The sequence below is a fragment of the Triturus cristatus genome, chromosome 3_2 (genome assembly GCF_964204655.1).
Source record: "Triturus cristatus chromosome 3_2, aTriCri1.1, whole genome shotgun sequence".
NCBI lineage: Eukaryota > Metazoa > Chordata > Amphibia > Caudata > Salamandridae > Triturus > Triturus cristatus.
The window spans coordinates 653,264,440-653,288,073 of record NC_140584.1 but is presented as its reverse complement, the minus strand read 5'-3'; the positions used below and the strand labels follow the sequence as shown (position 1 = coordinate 653,288,073).

Sequence of the window (23,634 nt, the reverse complement as noted above, 5' to 3'; positions counted from 1 at the left end):
CATATAATTGGAAACAATTCCTTTTGGTAAAAAGTTTATACTTTTTTATTTTTATATGTTAACATATAAAAGGGAAGGCTCATACAGGTGTTCACGGACAACACATCCACCATGTGGTACTGCAACAAACGGGCCGGAGTGGGGTCGTGGACCCTTTGTCAAGAGGCCCTGCATCTCTGGACTTGGTTGGAACATCAGGGCCAGGGCAGACACGCTCAGCCGAAGATCCCTTGTGGATCACTAATGGCGTCTCCATCCGCAGTTGGCACAAGGTCTGTTTCAGTGATGGGGAGAGCCTTGGTTAGATCTGCTCGCCTCCGAAGAGAACGTGCAATGTCAGCTGTTTTGTGCGTTGGAGTTTCCAAGGCGGCGCTCTCTCAGCAACGCTTTTCATCGCGAGTGGAGCTTAGGCCTCCTATACACCTTTCCGCCCATGCCACTCCTGCCCAGTTCGCAGTCCCACCTCCAGGGATGGTGTTGCTATGGTATTTAATTCTAAGGTAATGTATCTGTGGCTAGATGCCTCTATCAGATGGGCAAGTAACTTACCTTCAGTAACGCCTTATCTGGTAGAGACATAGTTTAGCCGCAGATTCCTTATTGACCCAACCAACCTCCCTATTCTGCGAATTGTTTTCTTCTTACCTACAAGATCCTTTCCTTGAAAGTATTATATAGTATGTTACAGCTGGTAGTGGTTAATTCAAAGATGTATATAACTTTTTTTTCGCACTGTTTCCATAGCCATTTTCTATGGTTGCTCTGCATTTTGGCATGGAAATTGGTCACGAAAGAAACTGATGTCAGCGCGTCGGAGAAGGGCTTATATGGACTCCGTCAACATCACATCTGGTGTACGACATTGCTATGGAGTCTCACAATGCCCTCACATAGAGGTTCTGCTGGAATTTTCCCAGATCCAGTCTGACGCCTGGGTAGAATTCTAAAGTAAGGTATCTGGGCTAGACTAGGTCTCTATCAGATAAGGCGATACCGAAGGTAAACAACTTGTCCTTTAGCTTTGACTTATGAAGATTGTGGTCAGCTTTGTAGTGTAGCTGTGGGTCTAAATCATAACAGTAGTCGAGATTTGCTGGTAAAGCCAATTAGAATTTTAGGAATCTAAAAAAGATAAGCATTAACCCTTATTTTTTGTACATTGAAAAATTACTTTGCAAACAGCAAATAATCATATTTTATCACCCAATTCCTATAGAGATCATGTTGGAGGCAGCAAGAACAAACAGATGGAAAAGTAATTCATTGCCATAACATTCATCAGAATATATGCTAATCCCTCTGTAACTTGTAAAGTTGCTTTCTTTAGCTGTTTCTCTTCATACTAGAAATATCGTGAAATTGTGGTATGAGCTCTGAGAATATTGTTTTTTCAAGGCTTGCTACATTGACCAATGTGCCAAATTGATAAGGTTCTCATTAGTTATACCTTGATATTGGATAACTTTGGAAAATGACTGTTGGTGTTGAAATGCATTGTTTTACGAAAATGACTTTGTATATACCAATAAAATAAATTGCATAGTTTTAATTACGGTTACTTTGAAATTAACGCCAAACAAACTTGATAGGAAAAAAAAGCCTTGCGTACATGTTTGATCTAGAGAGATACTTTAACTTGTCACTCGTTTTTCTCGTTATACAGGATGCTGCAAGCAATGGGTCAAGCAAAGGAGTATCAGCACAGTGCCTATTTGACCTGCTGCAATCCTTGGAGGGAGATACACCTGACATTCTGGATATCTTGGAACTTGTGAAAGTGGGAAGGCCCCTCAAATCATTGGGTACTAACAGATATTTTTTTTATGTCTGTTTTAACCAAGCATGTTTTCAAGCACATTCCTCACCTTATGAATACCCGCAGGAGCCAGACCGGTTCCACAGATTTGTTCCCAGCAATCTCCTTGCCAGTAGGTGGTGTTGTGCTGCTGCATGTCAGGTCCATCCAACCCCAGAAGTAACATCACTGTAATATAACCAACACCTGAACACATTGATATCAGTTATTTTCCTACGTAGATCCGAAGTTTTCCCCCTCCATCTCCGTCTCCAGACAGGCTTAATTTTTCAGAAAATGTTCAAACTTGTCCAGTGTACAAGGGTCAGGTCTCCCTGTAAAACGGCATGTTTAAAACCCTGCAGGGACTGCCACAAACAGATATCAGTGATGAACCTCACAAGGTCTGTCTCTCAAGTAAAAGAACCACAAGAATGGCCCCAGTTTTTTCATGCCACTCTCAACAGGGGAAGTCACGCATACGTCAGAATACTTCAAGGTCGCGGTCTCGGTCTCCTACCTCGGAACTGATCCTGGCCCCAGTCCCGATCCAGCCTGGATTTCCAGGAACATCAGCGACACCGCGGCAGATCCAGGCCTTCAAGGAAGCCATGCTGCGAATTTTCGGCACCACAGTGGATCTCTCTGGACCACCTTTGGGCCTAACATATCCAAGGAGACTTCCAGTCCGTTGCCACTGGCAGAATCATCCCTGACACTACTGTGCCTCTCTACCATGTTCCTGGAAATGCTCGGACTCCAGAACTGATGCCCAAAACCTGGCAAGAACCTGGCAGGATTTTAAATGTCAGGGTGGTCAAAAACAGCTGCCATTGCATTGTGGATCATGAATAGCAGTTAGGTGGCATATGGCGTTTTCCACTAATGGGGAGAACCCTGGTTTGATCTATTTGCACCACAGAGAATGCATAGTGTAGAAAACCCATCCCTTTATATAGTGCACCACAATGGGGTACACTATGCAGAGAGGTTGAGGAGACCCTTACTGGTTTACAGAGGCAAAAATAGATCAGTTAGACTTATCAGTGGGTACTGCTAAGCATGTGTTGTACTCACAGAGGCAATGTAAGACACCCACAAAAGAATGAAGTTGAGACCGAATTAGAAAAATTGTGCTTCTTTTTATATAAATATTTAGACAAGGAACTTCAGGTACAAGGTAAATACTTTTTGCAATATAGAAAATAACAGTAAATGTAAAAATCACAGTTGTGCGCAATTACGCACAATACATTCTCTAAGGAAGGAAAAAGGCAATCAGAAAATCAATGCAATACAGTTACTTTTGTGGTTCACCTTTTGGGAATCAGAAGGTCCGGGGGCCAAGGTGCAGAGTTCCACGGCCAAGTTCTCTGAAGCGTCCCGGATTTCACCAGGAGCAAGGGGACTTTGTAGCTGGTGCACTACGAAGACAGAGGTCCACCTGCAAAAGTCAAGCAATGAGGGACTTAAGGGCAAGTCCAAGGGCTCTCAAGAGAGAGAGTAGAAGTCACAAGAGCTCTGGGGCTATGGATGCACAGCTGGTTCAAAGATACCCCAGGCGGGCGGGCTGGGTGTAGGGAAGATGTGCAGCTGGGCAAAGGCGCGCAAAGATACACCTCACGGTCAGGCGATTGCACCTTGGAGCAATGATTCTGGAACTGCTGGGCCACTGCTGAGGTGAATCTCCGGAGTCCTTGTCGAATGCTGACTCGCTGTAAAGTTGGAGTCTGCCTGGACTCGGTTTCATAGGTTTTTGTAGCAACGGATCTGGTAACCAGGGTATTTGTGCCTTTCAGCTCCGGTGAGTCCTGTGGCCTAAAGGCTTGGTACAGAGGCCAAGCTGAACCTCCTGTGCAATTGTACCTTTGGCTGGCACTTGGAGACGTCGGTCGGGCTGGGGAGCTGGATGACGCTGGACCGGAATTTACTGTTTTTGGTGCCTGAGGCTGCAAGGAATTCCGTGGCAATTAGCGAAGTGCTGATGATCCTCTGAGGTTTGTGGAGGCCACACAGCAATGAGACGAGCTGGAGGATGGTGATTGTCGAGCTCTGTGACGGCAGGACCACAAGGTCTGCAGTTCTCGGTCCAACATCGTTTCTTCATGCTTCTTTTTGTGTCGTGGATTCTCTAGTTCAGGGGCTGAGGTTGCCACCTAAATACTAAATGTAGTGCCGTTTACAAGGGAGTGACAGGTAGTGGCCAATGGGACCCTTACATGGGGTGTCTACACCCTCTATCATGCCCACCTCCTGTGGGAAAGGGACATAACCCTACCCCTGATTGGAGAAGTCCCACCATCTTCAAGATGGTGGGCACTGAAAAATGTGCTTCACCTCGCCTCCAGCACCTGAGGAGTGGTGTTGGCAGAGGTAGGCACACCTCCTACTCTTTATTTTTCTGTCGGTCTTCCTGCCAAAAGGAGTGAGGGCAGGTGGGTTGGGGCCTGCTCAGCCCCCCCTCCTGTCTTTACACGAGAGGCTCGGGTCGCGTTTCAAAGGTGGGAAGGCCTTTGAAGCTTCCTGCCACAGATGTCTCTTTCTGACTGGGTGGGAGGGGTGTGAACGCCTCCTCCCGGGGCAGGCATTGTTCTCGATCTCTGAGCACTCAGACACTCACCGCATGAGCTCAGAGCTCTGTCTGGTGGTGACAGGCTGGCTTAGCCACTCAGTGACCGCAGGAAGGGTCGGTAGCTTTCATGGGACCCTTCTAAGGGGTCCTCTGTGTGCAGTTGTTAATAACTGAAATCAGTGCAGGATTATTAAGAAGATATCTTTGGTACCAAACATCCCATAACACAGAGAAGCCATCATGGAGCTGGGGAACTCATAAGGACGAGTGTCCAGCCCATGTACTTCCTATGGGTTACCTGTTCACTTACAGTATCCAAGTATTGACATGGATATTGCATGGGCATATCTGCTCATGCAGATATGTGCTCCCAGGAGATATACTGCACCCTGCCTTAGGACTATAAGGCCTGCTATAGGGGCGTCTTACCTAAATCCCATGCAGTGTCTGTGGACATGGCACACAGGGAAGCGAGCCATGTCGACCCTTTGATTTTGTCTGCACCAAGGCACGCAGTCTGCAATGGCAATGTGCATGGCCTTGATGAGGGGGCCCTAAGTTGGCACAACGTGTACTGCTACCCTTGGGGGTCCCTCTTCAGTGCCAATGCCATAGGTACCAAGAGTACCATTTACTAGGGACTTACATGGGCCGCTGAAGTTGTGCCAAATGCGAAACAAAAGGTACAGTTTAGCAAAAGAGCTCTGGCACAGGGCACTTGGTTAGCAGGGACCTTGTCCACTTTCAGTCGAAGTTACATCATTTTCCAGGAAAAAAGTGTGGGCTAACCATGTCCAAAAGAGGCCCTTTCCTACACGCAGTGTCAAAGCTTTCGCATGCTGGACTTCTGAAGACTGTCATCCGTAGGAGACTTCTTCCACCTCCACTAGGGCTCGGAACTTCTGTATCCCTTTATGGCCCTCCTTCTCTTGTCCAGAGTGCTGAAAAAAATCAGGGGAGACCGGGCCCAAGTCATCCTAAGGAATTTGGACCGGGCGAGGAGAGTGTGGTACCCAAACTTCTGGCTGTGAGCAGAGAAACCTCCTGTCGCATCAGCAGGGACAGATCCTCCATCCAAGCCTGGACTACCGACACCTCAATGCTTGGAGATTGAGCAGTGCCAATTGATAGCTTTCAGTCTTCCTCCTGAAGTAGCTGGTGTTATCTTGGGAGCAAGACCTCCATCAATCTAATCAATTAATGAAGCATGCTTGATAAGTTTGTTGTCTGTTGCTCTTCCCAAAACATACAACGCCTGACAGCACAGTTATCAAATACTTTCCTGTTTGGTTTGTAATTGGCCCAACAAGGTCTTTCTTTGACAACAGTTATAGGTTACCTTTCAGCCTTCTCACATCTACCTGACCAATCATCCCTCTTCGAGTCACCTGGTACTCACCTATTTAATGTGCACTTCCTTCATACCCATGCACATTTGCTCTCTTCGACTTCTTACCATCAAGACCACATTCTTCATCGCCATAACAAAGGCATGGCATTGTCCATGGTTCCACCATGTAGGAGGCTGGCTTAGTATACGGTGCACACCTATTTATGTGAGGCACTTTGCACCAATCCAAGCAACACTTATGGTGATTTTAGTGGTCTTTGATAACCTTTTGAAAGCTCTCGAAGTGGTAGCTGTGGAGAGCAGCCTTCAGGTTTATATTGAAGGTGTGTTAAGCAGCTTGTTTTACCAGGTTAATCATGTAGTGTAGGTTAAATGAAAAATAACCACACAGTGTATATATAAAAATACTTCTATTTATTACACAACACTCACTAACACATAGGTATATCCCCTACCGGGAAATTTCAACACAATACACAATAATACTTCAAATGCAATCAGGTAAGTAGCACAAAATACAGTGGTCTCCAGAGGGAGACCAAACAATATACTAAGCAAATGGAATGTGAACTGCAAGTGAGAACGGGACGTGGACCAGAAGACCCAGAGGAGCCGGGGACACAAGGACACAAGGAACCATCCAAGGTAAGTACCCAGGGACTGCAACACAAAAAGATGATGGACGAAATGTTGAACATTGTCAAACATTCACCCCCAGTCACAGATCTGGGTTTAATCCATCGTTATTTTGCTCACCACGCCACCCCAGCTCAGACATAGCCATATGCAAATCAGTCTTGACCCTGTGCCTCATGGGAACAGTCCAGACCGAACTGCCAGGCCATGTCTTCCCTGGACAGGATACAAGCATCCTAGGACCGGTTTCGGGCTTTCAGCCCTCATCAGCCAGGATAGCTTGACTCGTGTGTTTTGAAGTACCCAGGAACCACATAGTGGCAACACAGCCACGGGACCAGTGAAGTCGCAGTTGCAGTTTTGCAGAAGAAGGACACTTCCCAAAGGACCCCAAAGAATTCCCTTGGAGGACAGAAGATTGGAGAGCCACCCCACTTGAGGGTGCCACAGGAACCAGGTTCCCTACACCAGGGAAGCCAGGTGCATAGGTGTGAAGAGATGTCAGAAACCTCTGTAGACAACATTGGAAGACTTAGCAGAAAATGCCTCTCCAGAAGACGGTGAAGAAGTCTGGTGGAATCCAAGGGTGGATTCTGCAAGTGGAGAACCTGCAAGCAGAAGGGACAGAGTCTGTGCCACACAGAAGTGACCAGGAGGCCCGAAGACACAATGCCCACCGATGTCGGAAGGTTCAGAAGACTCATCGGTGAACCTGTCTCTGTAGATATGAGGACCAGGCGATGCTGAGGAAGACCAGGAGCCATGCATGAGCTGTCCTACGTTGGATATTAGTGACTAGGTAGTTGCTGTCCGGGGGGGGGGGGGGCACCAACAAGACTTGGTAGCCGCAACTGACATGGAAGATGAAAAAGGAGCAACGTTGGGACCAGCAAGGTCCAGGGGACTCACCAACAGCAGGCCCCAAGCAAGCAGGGGAGAACACTGAAGCAGTAGAAGACCATCAGGAGGATCCAAAGCCCAAAGGCACAGGAGTCGCAAAAGGACTTCGAGCAGCTCACCAGCGATGAAGGCCCAGGTGCAGAAGATGGGATGAGGAGCCTGATCTTAAAGGGAAGAGATGCTGGAGGCTGGAGCTTTTTGTAGCCCGAAGATCTCTGGAGTGCAGAGCAAACAAGCCTTGGCAACAGCAAGTCAACGCGATTCACAGGGATTTGGCCCCAGCGGTTCCGACTACGGATACTGGCCTCAAAGTTGCAGAGAGGACAGGTCAGACCTCGAGGGAGTTACAGAACCACCACCTGTGCTACTGAGCCTCAGGAACTCCGTAGGACAACTGGAGCAGCAGACCGGTCAGCTTTGTTGTGGTGCCTGCTGATGCCGGGGAGGGCCTCCTTCACTTCAAGGGGGATTTCTTCGGGTGTCCTTGATGCCCACAGGTCTGTTGAAGAATCTGGCAGAAGCACACACACAGAAGACAAAGCTCCCCAGTACATGGGATCATACTTCCAACACTGGAATCGATGTTGGAATAGTTGGTGAGGTCATCAAGATCAAGTATAGGTTTCCATAGGTGATATCACCGGGCACAGTGGAAAACAGTGCAGAAGTTCACAGAAAAGCTACCAAAGTAAAGAAGACAAGATTTCTGCAATGTGGTGCTGCAAAATGAAATCAAATCATAAGTTTGTTGATTGAATCAGCCGACTTGATAGTGTCAGTGTGTTTTCACCGCATGTGAGGTAACATGCTTTTTGCAGGTTTCACGCCAAAGTTTTGCCCCATTTTTGACTACTAAGCCCTGGTGTAATTGCTCTGAAAGTCAGGCTAATCAGTACTCAGTGCATGTGCTCTGCCCTTTAACATGGTACATGGTTGATTGGCTTTAACCCAATTGGAAGAGCTTGACTTACTTTTAAATCCCTAGTATAGGGTACCTCTGGCCTGTAAGGCAAATTGCCACTTGTGGACTGCATCATTAGTTCTGCTGCCACGAGGATTCCATGGTAAAGCATGTCTCCCAGACTGCCCTTCCTGATGGTAGAGCAGTTTAAACCTGCTAACTCGATTTTGACATTTTAATAAATGGATAAGCCCATCTTCCTTTTTAATGTGCGTAGGTCACCCCTGCAGGAGGCCTACCGAGTCCTAAGGGTGCAGCATATTAGAAAGCAGAACATGTATTTAACATGTTTTATCAGTAAAACCCCACAATTGTCATTTTTACTGGGAAAGAAACCTGTAGCCCCTTTTACATGTACTAAGTTACACACTGACAGCTTATAGGAAGCTGGTTCTGTAAATACTATACTAAAGTAAGGTATAGTGTGCAGAGTTTAGTGGATCCTCAGAGCCTTACAGAGGCTTAAGTAGATAATACTAAAGGCTGTATTTGTAGTGGAGTGGTCGAGCAGTTAGGCTTATCAGAGGGCCGTGTTAAACATTTATTGTACACACTCAGGCAAGAAATGATTGCACACACTCAAAGACTGAATCCAGGCCAATTGTTTCATATCAAACAATATTGCTTTGTTATTTTATTTTATAACCAAGTGGAACTCAGTTGCAGGTAAGTAACAGTTTTTAAAAGTTGCAATGCTTTTCAAATGCAGTAGAAATTGTTTTGCAAGGCAATAATCAATGCTTTATAGTGATATAAATACTTTGGTTATGTCAATCAGAACAGTAGGATGTTGCAATAGAAATAGGGAGTCTTTAGAATGCGATAGGATGAGATGCAAAGCAGTCCTATGGGAGGAAAACAGTTTATGCTGCATTAACAGGTAAGTACACAACTTACTCTTCCAGTCTTCCCGGGGTTTAGACCAACACTGGGCAAGACCCTGTGGGGTGCCCAGGTGCAGAGGTCACTGAGCCCAATGTTAGTCACTGGAAACAGGGGACACCTGAAGAGGTACAGGATTCAGTATCTATACCGCAGCGGTCGATACCATGATATTTACTCTTGCAGTCAGCAGAGAGCAGTGAAGATGGATAGGATTCAGTAGACCGACAACATCATTACCGTTGCGGTCATCTTTAGCAAGTTGCTGTAGATCGAATGGAGGCACCGCTAACCCAGCAGTCGCGATCGCAGTCGCTGAGATGGAGATGCACAGGGGATGGAGAAGTTCTGCCATCGTCGGACTGTCACGGAGTGGCAGCAGTCATGCTGGCGGTGAAGGAGGGGGCCGACAGGGCCACTTGCAGGCTCTTGAGAACGGAGCTGTGAACAGCTTGGGTCATTGGTCCGAGAGGATCTCTCTAGCTTGTAGAAACCATCCAGCTGCTGTGCTTTCTTCTGGCAGGGCAGAGTTTCGTTAACACAAGTGCCAGTCCTCTACTACTGCAGTCTTGGGGTTCTTTTGCAGCAGTGAGTTACGTCGACACACATGCTGGTCTTCAACTGCTGCTGTTCCTGTACCGGCGGACGCCGGGGACAAGAGCCTCTAGCCCAGAGGGAGGTTTTTGGTGATTTGGGTGAAGGCTGAAAGGTCTCTGGGGTATCATGGAGGCCTTGCTGCATTTCCGGAAGGACAGCAGGTCCAGTTGTCGAACCTGTTACAGGTGGCGGGGTTCTTGCTGAGTTCTGTCTGCAGTGGTTCAGTTCCTGGTCTGGCAGCTGTCCTCTTCCATTTTCTTCTTTGGTCTTTGGTCAGGGGTGCCCCTAAATACTGAATTTAGGGGGGGCATAGGTACTGGCAGATGGTAGCCAATGGGTTACCTGCCTTTAGGGTGACTACACCCTTAAAATGCCCCGTCCTTTGGGGAGAGGCCATCCCCCTAACCTGATTGGGTCTAATCCTTCCATTCAAGATGGAGGATTTTCTAAGGAGGGAGTCACCTCAGTCCTTGGCTCTTTAGGTCCTGGCAGTGAGAGGACACACCTCTCCTGACTACTAATTTTCCCGCCAACTTTGTTGCTAAAAGTGGGGCTTGGTAAAGGGGGCGAGCATCTCCACTAGCTGGAGAGGCCCTGGCTAGCATATCAAAGGCCAGGAAGCCTTTGAAGCTCAGCGCCCTGAATGATGTTCCTGCTTGGGGGGTAGGTGTGGAGCACGAGAGCACAAGGGCTTCTACCTCAGGGGGTCAGAAACATGTCTGTGTGTGGCAGACTGGTGCAGACCATTCAGCTGGACACGAGGGAGTTGGCCGTTTTTCAGGTGGCATCTCTAAGATGCCCTCTGAGTACATTTTGTAATAAAATCAACACTGGCATCAGTGTGGGTTTATTATGCTGAGTAGTTTGATACCAAACCCCTTAGCATTCAGTAAACCATCCTGGAGCTCTAGAGTTCGTAATTACAGACTCCCAGCCCCTATACTCAATATGGCTCCTCTGTTCATACAATGTCTGTGAATGGCACAGTCATTGTAGGGGCACATTGCACATGCCGCTGTGCCCTCGCCTGTGGTATAGTGCACCCAGCCTTAGGGCTGTGAGGCCTGCTAGAGCGTTGACTTATGCCACAGGCAGTGGTTGATGGGCATGGTATACAGGTATGTGTGCAACGCTTTTGTCTGCACCAAAACACACAGTCTGTAGTGGCAGTGTGTATGGGTTTGGGGAGGGTTCTCCGAGGGTGGCCCAATAGAGGCTGCAGCCCTTAGAGACCCTCTCTGGTCACAAGGCCCTTGGTACCACTGGTACCTTATACAAGGGACTCACATGTGAGCTAGAGGTGCGCCAATTGTGGAAACAAAGGTACAGTTTTGGGAAAGGACACAGGCACTGGGATCCTGATTGGCACACTCAGTCAAAGTATTTCAGATATCAGGCAAAAAGTGGGAGGTAACCATGCAAAAAGGGGCACTTTCCTACACAGCTCAGCTGAACTAACTTCCGAATGGGACTACAAAGTTAAAACTTCAAGGTATCAAACAACTCATTACATTATGTCCACTTGTTTCCCAAGTTGAATTTAATGTAACTTGTTGCCACTTGCATATTCTAGAAAGTTGCCACCCTGTTGCCCAGTTTTCCAATGTCCATTTGCTGAGGCTGAACACGAGACATCCGGCTGCCCTCCATGGAAGATGTGTGAATGGCTCCCCAGGAAAGGTAACAATAGAGGCCTGCCACTAGAGGAGATGTTACTTCTCCCTAGCAGGAAGCCACAAGGGGGCGAGTGTAATGCTTTGGGCTCCTTCCCCCCACCGCTTTCCCTATCCGCTGGAAGGTAAGACTTCCAGGACCAATAAGAATTGGAACCCACGTGAATCAAGGAGGGTATAATTCCGGTGTTTTATTATCAGTTCAATGTCCAACAGTCTATTTAGGGGGGCGGGCAACATACCAGGTCTTCCAACTCAATGTTCCTGTTGTGAGTCTTCTTCCCCAGCATCTGTAGTCCTCCGGTAAGCCCAAGTTGAACCGGCGTCCCCCAAAAAGCAAACAGAAAATACAAGACTATCAGCATTCAAATTCTATGTTTTATAACTAACGTGCTCACCCATCACCAACATCCTTCGGGCACCGAGAGGCAGTGTGAGGGTAAAAGGATAGAGGAAAGGGTTGAAAAACGAAAGGTCTCCAGTGCTGGGGTAAGGCATAAGATGGTGCCCTCCCGTCACTTATTCCACAGACCCTGTAAACTCTTCCCCGCAACCCTCCTCCATGCAGCTAGAAGTGACACTTGCCTGGCCCTGCGGTCCCCCTGGACCGTAGCGGTGGGTATCGCGGTGTCCTGTCTCTCTGGGGGATGACCGGATACGAGAGCGGTGTGTGTTGGGGATTCCTCCCGCCTTGCTCCTCTTCTTCCACTCTCCCGTCTCTCAGGTTCCTTCCCCGTCCTCCGGTTAGACTCCTCTGTCTTCTCCTCGTTCTCTGGTCCCGCCGTCTCCACTGTCCTCCTCTCCATCGTCTCTCCCTCCTCCACTAACCGACGCCGCACAACTGCGCCACCTTTCTCCTCGTCCTCCGGTGACGTCATCCCGCCGGCGCCGGCCGTGTCTGTAGCGCTGACCTTCCCAGGGAGTTGGTGTCCTCCCTGCGCCATCTTGGACTCCTCGGGGGTCTCCCTCTCCCAGTCCATATTACAGCGAGATTCAAAGGGATGCCTTCCAGAAAAACAAGGTTTAAACCGTGTAGCGCAATGTCGGTAACCGCCCCCCACCTCGTCTGTCTTTGGTGTCTTGAGCGTGACCACGAATCGAAGTTGTACTCGGACTGTCAGACCATGGCTCCAAAAACCGTGCCAGAGCGAGCTATGAAGCTCTTTGCAGCTCGTCAGTTGACACCAGCCAGTGAGACTCCAGGAGATCAGAGTCCCAGTGGAAGAAGGAGAGGTCGCTGGACTGCTCCCAGAGCCCCAAGTCCTCTTCCTTCCACTCAAGGTCTTCGGGACACTCAGGGAAGAGGCACAAAAAAAAGAAGCAGTCTAAGCGGACTTCATGTTCGCCTCGACTGTCTTCCATCGATGAACAAGGTAAGGGGCACCGACGCTCTAAGCATGATTCTGCGGAGCCCAAGCAAGGTTCTACTTTACCCCTTCCCCTCACTTCCGGGAGCCGAAGCAACCCCCGCTCAAATAAAGGAATTTTATGAGGCCATGCTCTGCATATTTGAGTGCGCCGACTCCTCTGGTGAGCCTTTGGGCTCCGCGGGGTCGGAAGGTGCCCCATCGGGTTCAACGCCGTCAGCTCCATCCACGGCGCCAGTGGGGCATCATGGATCCGAGCCGGAATGACGCTGGTCGTGCCAACGGGACCTTACCCTCATCGGACCAGAAGTCGGTGCCATCAGCACAGCTGGTGCCCACCGGTGGTGCCAGCCCCATCCCTATTGCTTACGACTCTGATCAACTCCGGCACCAGCAGAATCTAGAGGTTCTATGTTGTCACCTGGAGATTTTGAAGACTTTTCAGGCACCGCAAAGAACTGGGAGGGGTCTATGGACCCTTTAGAACACCAGGATGTATCTGTAGAACAGATGGACTGGTATGAGGAACATGTGAAAATCAGTGGACAGGATACAGCCCCAGATACTGGCATGCTCTCTCCACCAACTGTGACTAAAGAGGAAGGGGCTTTCTTTGCCATTGTGGTAAGGAGGGCAGCAGAGGTCCGTGAACTGGAGTTGCCCTCTGTGCAGGTTAGGACTAATATAATGACCGAAGTGCTTCAGCCAGGGACTTCCACCTGTGAACTCCTGTTGCCCTTTAGGCACTAACTGATGTCCTCCTAGACACGTGTTTCAAGCCTAGCACAGGGGCTCCTGTGAACAGGACAATTGCACACCGCCATCGCGCGACTCAAGGTTCCTCAGCCAACACCCCACCCCTGAGAGCTTAGTGGTGCAGGCTTCAACTTGCCATGGTGCGTTCCCTTCGGCCCCTCCGGACAGGGAATCCAAGAGGCTGGATACACTTGGGAAGAAGATGTTTTCTTCCACCAGCCTAGCATTGCTGTCAGTGAATACCGCATGCTTATTGGGCCCTTTCTCCCACTCCCTTTGGTGATGGTTGCACAAGTGCTGCCACAGGTCCCGGAGGAGTCCCGTGGCTGTACCATCCCAGGCAGTGAAGTATGGCGCAAAATTATCCATTACGTGTGGTCTTGACACGACTGACACACTGGGCAGAGCGATTTACACGCTCCGCCAGGCTAAGAACATCTGGCATCTCGGGTGACGTCCAGGGTAAACTAATGGACATATCCTTTGACAGATCTTGTCTCTTTGGAGAGAAGGTGGACTCGGCCTTGGAGCGCTTCAAGGATTCTTGTGCTATGGCCAGATCCTTGGGCCTCTCAGTAACACCCCATGGCTAGTCTAGCTTTTACCCCTTTTATATCAACGGAAGGGGTTTTCAGCCAATCCAAGCCTATCTCAGCCACCGTCCTGCTCAGCATTCCCAATTGGTGTGAGGACGTGGAAGCGGCTCATTCCGATCTTGGAATGGAAGCCAGAAGTTGATTGCCACCCAGCCATCAGCAGCCGCTGCCTCCAAGCACTCCTAGTTTAAGTATGCAAGACCATGCTATTCCAGGTGGAAGGAGAATCCATCTTGATCTCCTCTACTGGTGGTCCGTAACTTTGAAGTTGGTCTTGCAGATCATTAAGGAAGGCTATTCTCTACCTTTCCTTTCTTTTCCTCCTCTTATTCCACCGCTTTAAGAATGGCTGGTGGAGGATCATTGTAGTATCTTGCTTTCTTCTCTATGCTGTCCTTTCTTTGTGTCCTGTAGTTTGCTGCTCAGCCAGTCTCTGTGATGTCATGGAATGTTGTCTCTGTGTATGTTCAAGTGTATCTGTCAGTTTATCTATGTAGGCTGAGCAGCAGAGTTGCTGCTCCCAGTGGGGCTAACTATACTTATTCTACTTATAATGCTATTTAACCTGTATCTACACATGTAACTTCAACTCAAGAATAAACCTGGAACTTGGATACACCAACAACAGAGTCATCCTATTTTTATGGAATTTCACAATCATCTAACTTTATTTCAAAAGGAAGCTACAGCTCTCCTTGCCAAGAGGGCTATAGAGAGGGTTCTGATTTCAAAATTAGGCAGTGGTTGCCACTACTTTCTGATTCCGAGAAAGAACTGTAGGAAAGTAGGATCTACTTTCATGGTTACCCCCACTTTTTGAAGGTGTAGTCTGTTGGAATCCTACTAATCAGGACCCCAACAACTGTACTTTCTCCCTTAAATTGACATGGTAAGTACTTTGGTACCTCCACAGTTGGCTACTGGCGTACCCTTGTAAGCCCCTAGTATATGGTACAAAGGTACCCAGGACACAGGTACACCAGGGGTCTCCCAAGGGCTGCAGCATGTATTTTGCCACCCATGGGAGTCCACTTAAACTGTGGCTACATGTGTGCCATTGCAGCCTGTGTGTGTTGGTGCTTAGACCTCTCACGACAGATCAAAGTTTCCTTATGTCTGTGGTCTCTACACTTAAAAACTATAAGTCACCCCTATGGCAATCTCTTCAGTCCTGAGGGCAGGGTGCTTGGCTATAAGTGTGAGGGTGCCCCTGCATGATCAGGACACCCCTGAAATTCCTGGAGTCGATTTTCCAGGCTTTGTAAGTGTGGTCAGCCATTTTTAAACAAATAGTCAACATCAGTCATTACGAGATGTCTAACTATATAGTGGCTGCACCGAACTCATGTTTGGTATCAAACATGTTGGAATCATATCCCAACACTGATTCCAGTGGTGGAAGTATGATCCCATCTACTGGGCGTACCCTTAGGGGACCCCCCTGTACTCCCAGTAACAGCCTATCAGGGTCTGCAAGCAAGCTAGTGCTGCTGCAGACCACAGACACAATTCTGCTCTCCTGCTGGTGAGCCAGGCTCGAGCAGGGGAAGGTAGAACAATAAGTTTTCTGTCACAGGGTGGTGTGATCACCTCCCAGACGGGATTTGCTGTATTGGGCTGGGATGGCGGCGCTTGCCAGCGCCAGCAGACTGCTTTGAAGAGCACATTTGATGCCCTCCTTGCATACTTCCGTTTTAACAAGTTCAGGGACCCTTGGTTCCCGCTCTGGTGTGAAACTGGATAAAGGACATGGGAGTATTCTCCCCTCTGTCCAGCCCATTCTCCGGTAGGGAGCCCCGAGTCATTCCAACCCTTTCCTTAGGGTACTTAAGAGCTCCCCTGTGGGTGGGTCCTCAGAATCATCGTGGGACAAGACTCAATTCTGAAACTACGTCGCTCTTCAATCGTCTGAACACTTGGACTTCGTTGGACTGCGACCGGAACCAAGACTGTATCAAGTAAGACTCCTGCTGCTCCGGGTTTCGCTGCTCTTCAAGTCTTCTTTCTTGTCTGTGTCTGTGCTTCATTCCTCAACAGACCTTTGGGCATCAAAGACTCCCGAAGAAATCTCCCATGGAGTGAAGTAGTCACTCCCCTGCATCTGCTCCTCCTCTCCTCCTACAGACTTCCTGAGGCCCAGCAACACAGGTGGTGGTTCTGCAGCTCACTTGAGGCCTGACCAGTCCTCTCTGTGATTTTGAAGACAGTATACCTCGTCAGGGATGCTGGGACCAAACCCCTCTGCACCGCGTTACCAAAGCTTCTTGGCTTTTCTCTCCAGAGATCTTTGGGCTACAAGAAGCTCCAGCATCTCTTGCTGCAAAGTACAGCATCCTCACTGCATCATCTGCATCCTGGGCCTTCTTTTTTGGTGAGCTACTCGAGGTCCTCTTGTGATTCCTGTGCCTCCGGCCTGTAAGTTCTCCTGAGGGTCTTCTCCTGCTTCAGCGGAGTCCCATGCTTGCTCTGGGCATGCTCTGACTATCTTGCTTGTTGTGAGTCCCTTGAACCTTCCTGGTCCCAACGTTGCTCATTGTTCGCTCTCCACGCCAGTTGCAGCTGCCAAAACTTGTTGGTGCTCCCGAAAGACACTGACCCTTGGTTCTCGACTTCTGACATGTGACAGCTTGTTCACGGCTCCTCAGCGTCACCTGGTCCCCATTGCTGCAGCGGCATGGTCACCGTCAACACTTCAACACTCCTGAACCGTCTGACATCGATGGGCCTTGCTGAGGAAGGTGGAAGCTGAAACGTTGTAGTGGAAATATATTTTTGTTCTTTGGTGAATCCATCTTTCTGAGTCACTTTTTTTTGTGAGATATATATATATATATATATATATATATATATATATATATATATATATATACACACACACATATATATATATCTCCAACTCTCCCCGCGGGAAGAAAACGAGCCGCACACACAACGGTAATGTTGCTGGTTTATTCAATTACAGCACTGGCAGTCCTGATGCATTTCGGTCTCTTGATCTTTCTCAAAGGGAAGCCCCAGCATCGCACTGAACTCGCAGCCAACCAAGGTGATTGCTTCTGTTTTATGCTTTTTTGCCCCCTGGTGGGCGGCCTTGGTGGGCCTTCTTTTTGAAGCATGCTGGTCCTTGTGGTGCGAAGTCAGTCAATCCTTGCCCTCCAGTGGGTGATGCTTTCATACTGTTCTTTTCCTGCTGGTTTCTCACTTTCCGTTGTCCCCTCGCAAAACCATGTTAAAGCTGCAGGAAACCATGCCAAAGTCAATCTTTGGCAGTGCTCTACTATCCATTGCCCTTTTGTCGGAATACACAGGTGGTTCAAATTCGGGAAGCCATGGCCCTCTTTACTGGCGGTGCGTAGCTCGCGGCCGAACCAAGCAGCTAAAACATCTCTCCAACTCTCCCCGCGAGAAGAAAACGAGCCGCACACACAATAGTAATGTTGCTGGTTTATTCAATTACAGCACTGGCAGTCCTGAGGCATTTCGGTCTCTAGACCTTTCTCAAAGGGAAGCCCCAGGAAATATATATATTTTTTTATTTTACTGGAAAAACCAAAGATTATAATGACATTATAGTTAGGCTGACATTTCACTCGTAGAAAACCGGAGAAATTCAGCAGTTATAGTTAGCTGATCTAACTATAACTCGCACCCCGCAATGCACTTCATATGACCTCACATATTACATCACTTATGACATGGTCAGTGACATCACACATTTCATCATCCAGTGACTGTGAGTGTTTTTTTAAAGTTTATGAGTGTTAAATATATATACCAAGGTGTATTGAATAATCAGTGAGTGTATGAGTGCCTGTATGGATGATTCATTGGGTCCATGACTGATTGTATAAGTGAGTGATTAGGTGTCTCAGTCAATGTATAGGTGAGTAACTAGGTTGTCTGAATGTCTGCATCAGTCTGTCAGTTGGTGTCTAAGTGGCTGTATGGGGTAGTGAGTGAGTACGTGAATGTCTGTATCGGTGATTCATTGGTTGTTTGAGTACCTGTATGGGTGTATGAACGTCTGTGTGGGTGTGTGAGGGGGTGTGTGACTGCCTGCATAAATGAGTCTGTGGCTGTATGGGTTAGTGAGTCGACTGTGAGGAGCTGTATGAGTGACTGAGTCTGTGTATGGCTGTGTTGATGAATGAATGGATGTGTCAGTGGTATATGGGTTAGTAACTGCATATGTGAAAGGCAGTATAGGTGATTGTTGGCGTATATGAGTGAGTGTATGTGTGACTGGGTGATTGCGAGAGTGGCCATATAAATGAGTGTGTGCTTGTGTTAGTGACTGTATAGGTGAGTGAGTATGTGTTAGTATCTGTATGAATAAATGAATGGGTGTGTGTATAACTGTATAGGTGAGTAAATGGCTGTGTGATTGACTATAGGTGAGTGAGTAGGTGTGTGAGTAGCTCTATGAGTAACTAACTGTGTGTGAGTGGCTGTATGGATATATGAGTGGATACGTCAGTGGCTATATTAGTGAGTGAGTTAGTGTATGAGTGGCGGTATGGGTAACTGAGTAGATGTGTATGTATACCTATAAATCAGTGAGTGGCTGTGTAAGTACTGGTAAGGGTGTGTCAATTGTTTTGAGAATGTTAGTGCGGAAGTTGGAGTGGGTGAAGGAAAGGGTATATTGGGGTGTGAGTGGGTGCGTCAGAGATTCTATGGATGATATCATCAGTGATGTCATTTGAGATGTCATGAGTGATGTCACTGACCATGTCATGAGTAATGTAATATGTGAGGTCATAAGCAGTGCTTTGCAGGGCACGAGTTATAGTTAGCTCAGCTAACTATAACTGCTGAATTTCTCTGGGTTTGTACCAGTGAAATGTCAGCCTAACTATAACGTCCCTGTAACCTATGTTTTTTTCAGTGAATTTCTAAGGGTTTTTAAAAGCTAATTCCTAACTATAATGTCCCTGTAACCTTTGTTTTTTTCAGGGAATTTTTATGACTTTTTAATAAATAATTGCGTTTGCAGAGTGGTAAAGAATGGCAGCTGGGCCTCTGACCAGTTTCAGGAATCCCGCTGTGTAGGATTTACACGAGGTACTAGGAGGGCTTCTTAGCCCCCAAGGTCCTTCAGGAGTAAAGTTGACTTAATCCCTCAACCAGTAATCAGTAGTGCATCATGTACAGTGTTTGCAGAGTGGTGCAGAAAGTGGGCATGGCCTCTGAAGACCTCCTAGCAGTCCAGCTGTGTGGGACTTATTGGAGGTAACAGGAAGGGTAGTTGTCCCCCAAGGACATCCTTGGGGGCCAACTACCTCTCCTGTTACCTTCAGTAAGTCCCACACAGAGGATTGCTGAGAGGTTGTCGGATGCCATGCCCCCTTTTGTTACCACTGTGCAAACGTGCCTTCTGGCGCACTACTAGAAGGGGGATAAAGTCCCCTTGGCTCCAGATGGTCCTTGGGGGCCAACTACCCCTCCTGTTAACTCCAGTGAGTCCCACACAGTGGGTTTGCTGAGAGGTGTTCGGTGAGCTGAGAGGCTGGGGACCGTGGGAGGAGCCTGAAGGTCCCCGCGGTTCCTGCCAGCTCCCCGCCTCCTGTCGGAGACTTCATTGCTTTTGGACAGAGGGAGCTCCAAACATGCAGCTTCCTCTTTCCAAAATCAATTCTGCTCCACTTCATGAAAGTTAGAGCATTTTCGATGCTCACTTCCATGAAACGGACCAGAGCTTTCTATTGCTTTGCGGGAGCAGTGCTCCCGCCAAGCCATAGCAAACTGCAATGTCCCTGGGTGGGCAGCCCGGGACATTGCTGGAGCCAGCCCTGGCTTGGTGGTCTGCAGGGCTGTGTAGGGCTCCTGGAGGGGGGCCACTGTCCCTCTTCCTTTGGTCAGTAAGCGCCAGGGAGGTGATGGTCCCTGGGGCTGGGGGGGCGCAATTGCTACCCCCTTAATAATTGTATTTCTGCCCCAGGTATATGGTGGTCCCCGGGACTGTGTGGGGCGGCCAGAGCCACCTGCGCATTAACATTTATTTTAGGCCCTGGGAGGTGGCGTGGCAGACCAAGTGCCCCCCTCCTGCATTTGAATGAAACAGTGCCCCAGGGAGGTGTCTGTCCCCCACATATAATTATAACATTGCCCCGGGGAGTTGGCGTAATAGTGAAAGGAGGGGTCCCTGTGCGTCCCACCTCCATTATTGTTACCATGGCTCCCGGATTTGGCCCACCCAGGGGTTGGTCTAAATCAATCATGGGAGCCTGCACTTGCTTTTTTTTAAGTATCTGATAGAGACATCTAGCCGCAGATTCCTTAACTTAGAATATCCCCAGGCGTCAGACTGGATCCGGAAAATCTGCAACAGTACCTCTGTGCGCCAATGGACGGCGTTGCATGGCTCCATCCTGACGTCCACAGACATGACATCAATGGAGCCATATAAGTACCTCCTGGTGTGCTGACGTCAGTTTCCTTTAGGACTAACGGTTCCTCTGGCCTGTTTTTGTTTTCAAGCCTTATCAACGCCTTTTAACGTCCGGGAACAGTGTGCGATGCCTAAGGGCTTTAAGTCATGTGAGACCTGTACGCGGCAGATGTCTGCGACGGATCCTCACGAAATCTGCATGTGGTGCTTGGAAGAGCACCACGACTCCAAGGAGTGCGACACCTGCCAGCAGCTGAAGCCGAAGTCGTCGTATAAAGTTCTTGTCCACCCGGGTGTCCTGTTCAGAGTCCTCGAGTCACCGGTCTCCATCTCGAGCTGGGGCTTCTGTTTGGGACAGGTCACGGAGTCGTTCCCGCGGACGTTGTTCGCCAGACGCAGGTAAGCACAAGAAGTCACAGAGGTCATCGACCTCACATAAACGTGACGCCGAGGTCCGCTGCTCCTGGTCTTCACCGAACATGGGCCCCCAAGAGTCGACCCCCACCTGCCCACCATTCCCTAGTGTTGGGGTAACTCGATCCCAGATGGAAGCCTATTCACGATCTTTGGGTCACCTCCTCTCCCTGGTGCGCCTTTGGGCCCCACAGAGGGAGTAGGGGCTCAGATTGGGAATTCGCCGGCGGATTCGCCCTCAGCGCCGATCAAGTCCTTGACTCCGGTTGCTGAGTCGCTGAGACGTCTGGACATGGCCCGGAGGGGCATCCCAGTCAGACATCAGGCCCTCCTTTGGCGTCACCGCACAGCCTTGTTGGGATCCCTGCGCTGGCGCCAGGTGTGGCTGCAGCGCGGAGCTTGACTCCGAGTTGACGCCGTTCCTCACCACAGTTTCCCATCTCTGTGGAGGTCGAATCGACGCCGGACGGACGAGTCCTCTTCAGTAGTTGGTGGCGTCAATGCATCGCCGTCTCGACATTGGGTGACGCCGGTGCCGGCCCCTGCTGTTCCTGTGTTGGTGGAGGAGGATGAGGCCCTTGAGGGTTCACCACCCTCAGGGTTGTTTCGCGGCTCCTTGAAGCAGGTGCCCATGGGGCACTGGCAGGCTTTTGGTCGCACCTGGGCTGCAGAGCCTCTGACTTTTGGTGGACTGGCTAGCCTACAACCGTCCCCCTACAGATGGCTTATTATCGCCACCTAGAATGGCCACGGAGGCTAGTGCAGCATTTGCGAGAGTGGTTCGTAATGCTGCGGATATCTTACAGATGCAACCTCCCTCAGTCTCTCTGCATTCTGATCCCTTGTTGGATCTACTCCACCAGGGTGCCGTGGAGGTGGATCCTTGCTACCCTTTGGCAGGTCATTATATGGAATTTTTCTTGGGACATGGGCGAGACCCTCATCAGTAGACCCTGTGGGTCGTGATATTGCACATCATCATCGCCCGGCTCCAGATGACCCTGTCTGTTTGTCCCTCCATCCTCGGGCTCAAGGGCTGGTAGTCCAGGCAGCCTCCGTCTCGCTACCTTCCTCTCCTCCTCCGTTACTTCCTCCCACTAGGGAGTCTCGTTGGTTGGAGTCGTGTGGCCGCCATGTCTTTGCGTCCACCAGCTCAGCCCTTCGGTCCTTGAACATGTTTTGCGTGTCTGGTTTTTGTCACTGCTTCCCGTTGCCTTGTGTCCTTTTCCCTATGCACTTCCCAAGCAGGGGCTCTAGTCCCTCTGTTCCTTGCCTCGCGGCGGCTCAGGTACTCCTGTTCCTGGCCCCTGCTGATGTTATCAGTGGAAGTATCCTTCTTCAAGACACTCATTGCCATTTCTGTATATGGATATGTATACATTTTTCTGTCTATCTATGTATGTGTATTACTAACTTATTTCTCGTTAGTGTGTTGGTCAATATCTCCATCTGTCATGCGGGCGACCAGGCTTCCTTCCCCGACAGGGAGGATGATGTTGCTTTTGAAGTGTCTTGACGTGTTCTATCCTGTTATGGTTCACATCGGTGCCGTTGTTACCAATTGTTCGGCCTCCTATATTATGTAGGCCATGCTCTTCGAGTTCCCCTTTTCTTTCAATAAATACATTTACATATATATGTATATGTCTATATGAATGTATGTCATGAGATATACACACAGCGAGAGGGCAAGCATACTCTGTTTTTCCTTGCTGTGGTATCTGTTTTTTTCCCCAGATTCCGTCTCTCTCTCTCTCTCTCTCTCTACCTCTCTCTTTCTCATGGGAGCGAGTCTTACATGTGTGCCCGACCTGGCCAGTAGCCCTTAACCATTGTACCTCGGGCACGGTGGGCCAGTTGCCTACCTGGTGATGCGCCCATCTCTTTCTGCAGATGCATACGTGCTGTTGATGCTACATTTCATTTTGCTTTTTCATATGTGCTGTGTAGTTCTCACAGTCCACACTGTCTGTTTATGTGTATCCCTGTCATCCACATACATGTATCTCCCGGTTGTCATGGTTCTGTATATCTCTGCATGGTGCCATCTGTCCCTCCACATGTCATTTTTGACATCCACTGTTCTGCATGCTCCGTTTGTATGCTCTGACTTTGTCATACTGTTTTGTTCCTTCTCTGGGACTTTGTCTCTTGCCAATCCATGGGACCCTGTGCTCGGTTTTACTTCTTCTTGTAGAAGTTGGGAATTTCTTCCATTATGCACGGGCTGTTCTGGTTATGTGATTCCCTTTTGTCTCTATCTGGACAAGAGAGGTCTCGTACTGTCCTCTGACGGATTGTGGTGCCTTTGCCTCCCCTTGTTAATGCTCCCTTACAGAGCTTAATGGGTCTGGTATTAGCCACGCTGGCGTTGCTGTCCCCACTGTGTTTTGATCAATGTTATTGACGGATGAGTCCTCTGCGGAACTAGGTGGGTTTCAGTCACAGACCCTCCTCCAATAGGTATAGCTTTGGTGTCTTTTCTAAGTTATGGACCTGCAGCTAGATGTCTCTATCAGATGAAGGAGTTACTTGCCTTCGGTAAAGATGTATCTGGTAGAGATGCAGTCTAGCCGCAGATTCCTTAATGCCCACCCATCCTCCCCGCTCTGCGAGGGCCTTTTCAGGTTGGGTTCTACCCACTTACCTCCTACAGGTGGCCTTTGTCTTCCTGCGGGATGGTCTGCTTCACCTCCCTCTGGGGTAGGATATCTCATGCTGTTTTATCTGTTGCTTCTCCACC

At 49.0% G+C, this 23,634-nt stretch overlaps 1 protein-coding gene across 1 annotated transcript in view; it reads left to right on the top strand.

Moving 5' to 3' along the window:
- UNC80 (unc-80 subunit of NALCN channel complex) overlaps positions 1–23,634 on the top strand; it is a 3,271,126-nt gene that overhangs the window by 2,184,968 nt on the left and 1,062,524 nt on the right. Inside the window, exon 46 of the mRNA XM_085648598.1 lies at positions 1,664–1,802. Coding sequence (XP_085504724.1) covers positions 1,664–1,802 — 139 coding nt within the window. The remainder of the gene's footprint in view (positions 1–1,663; positions 1,803–23,634) is intronic.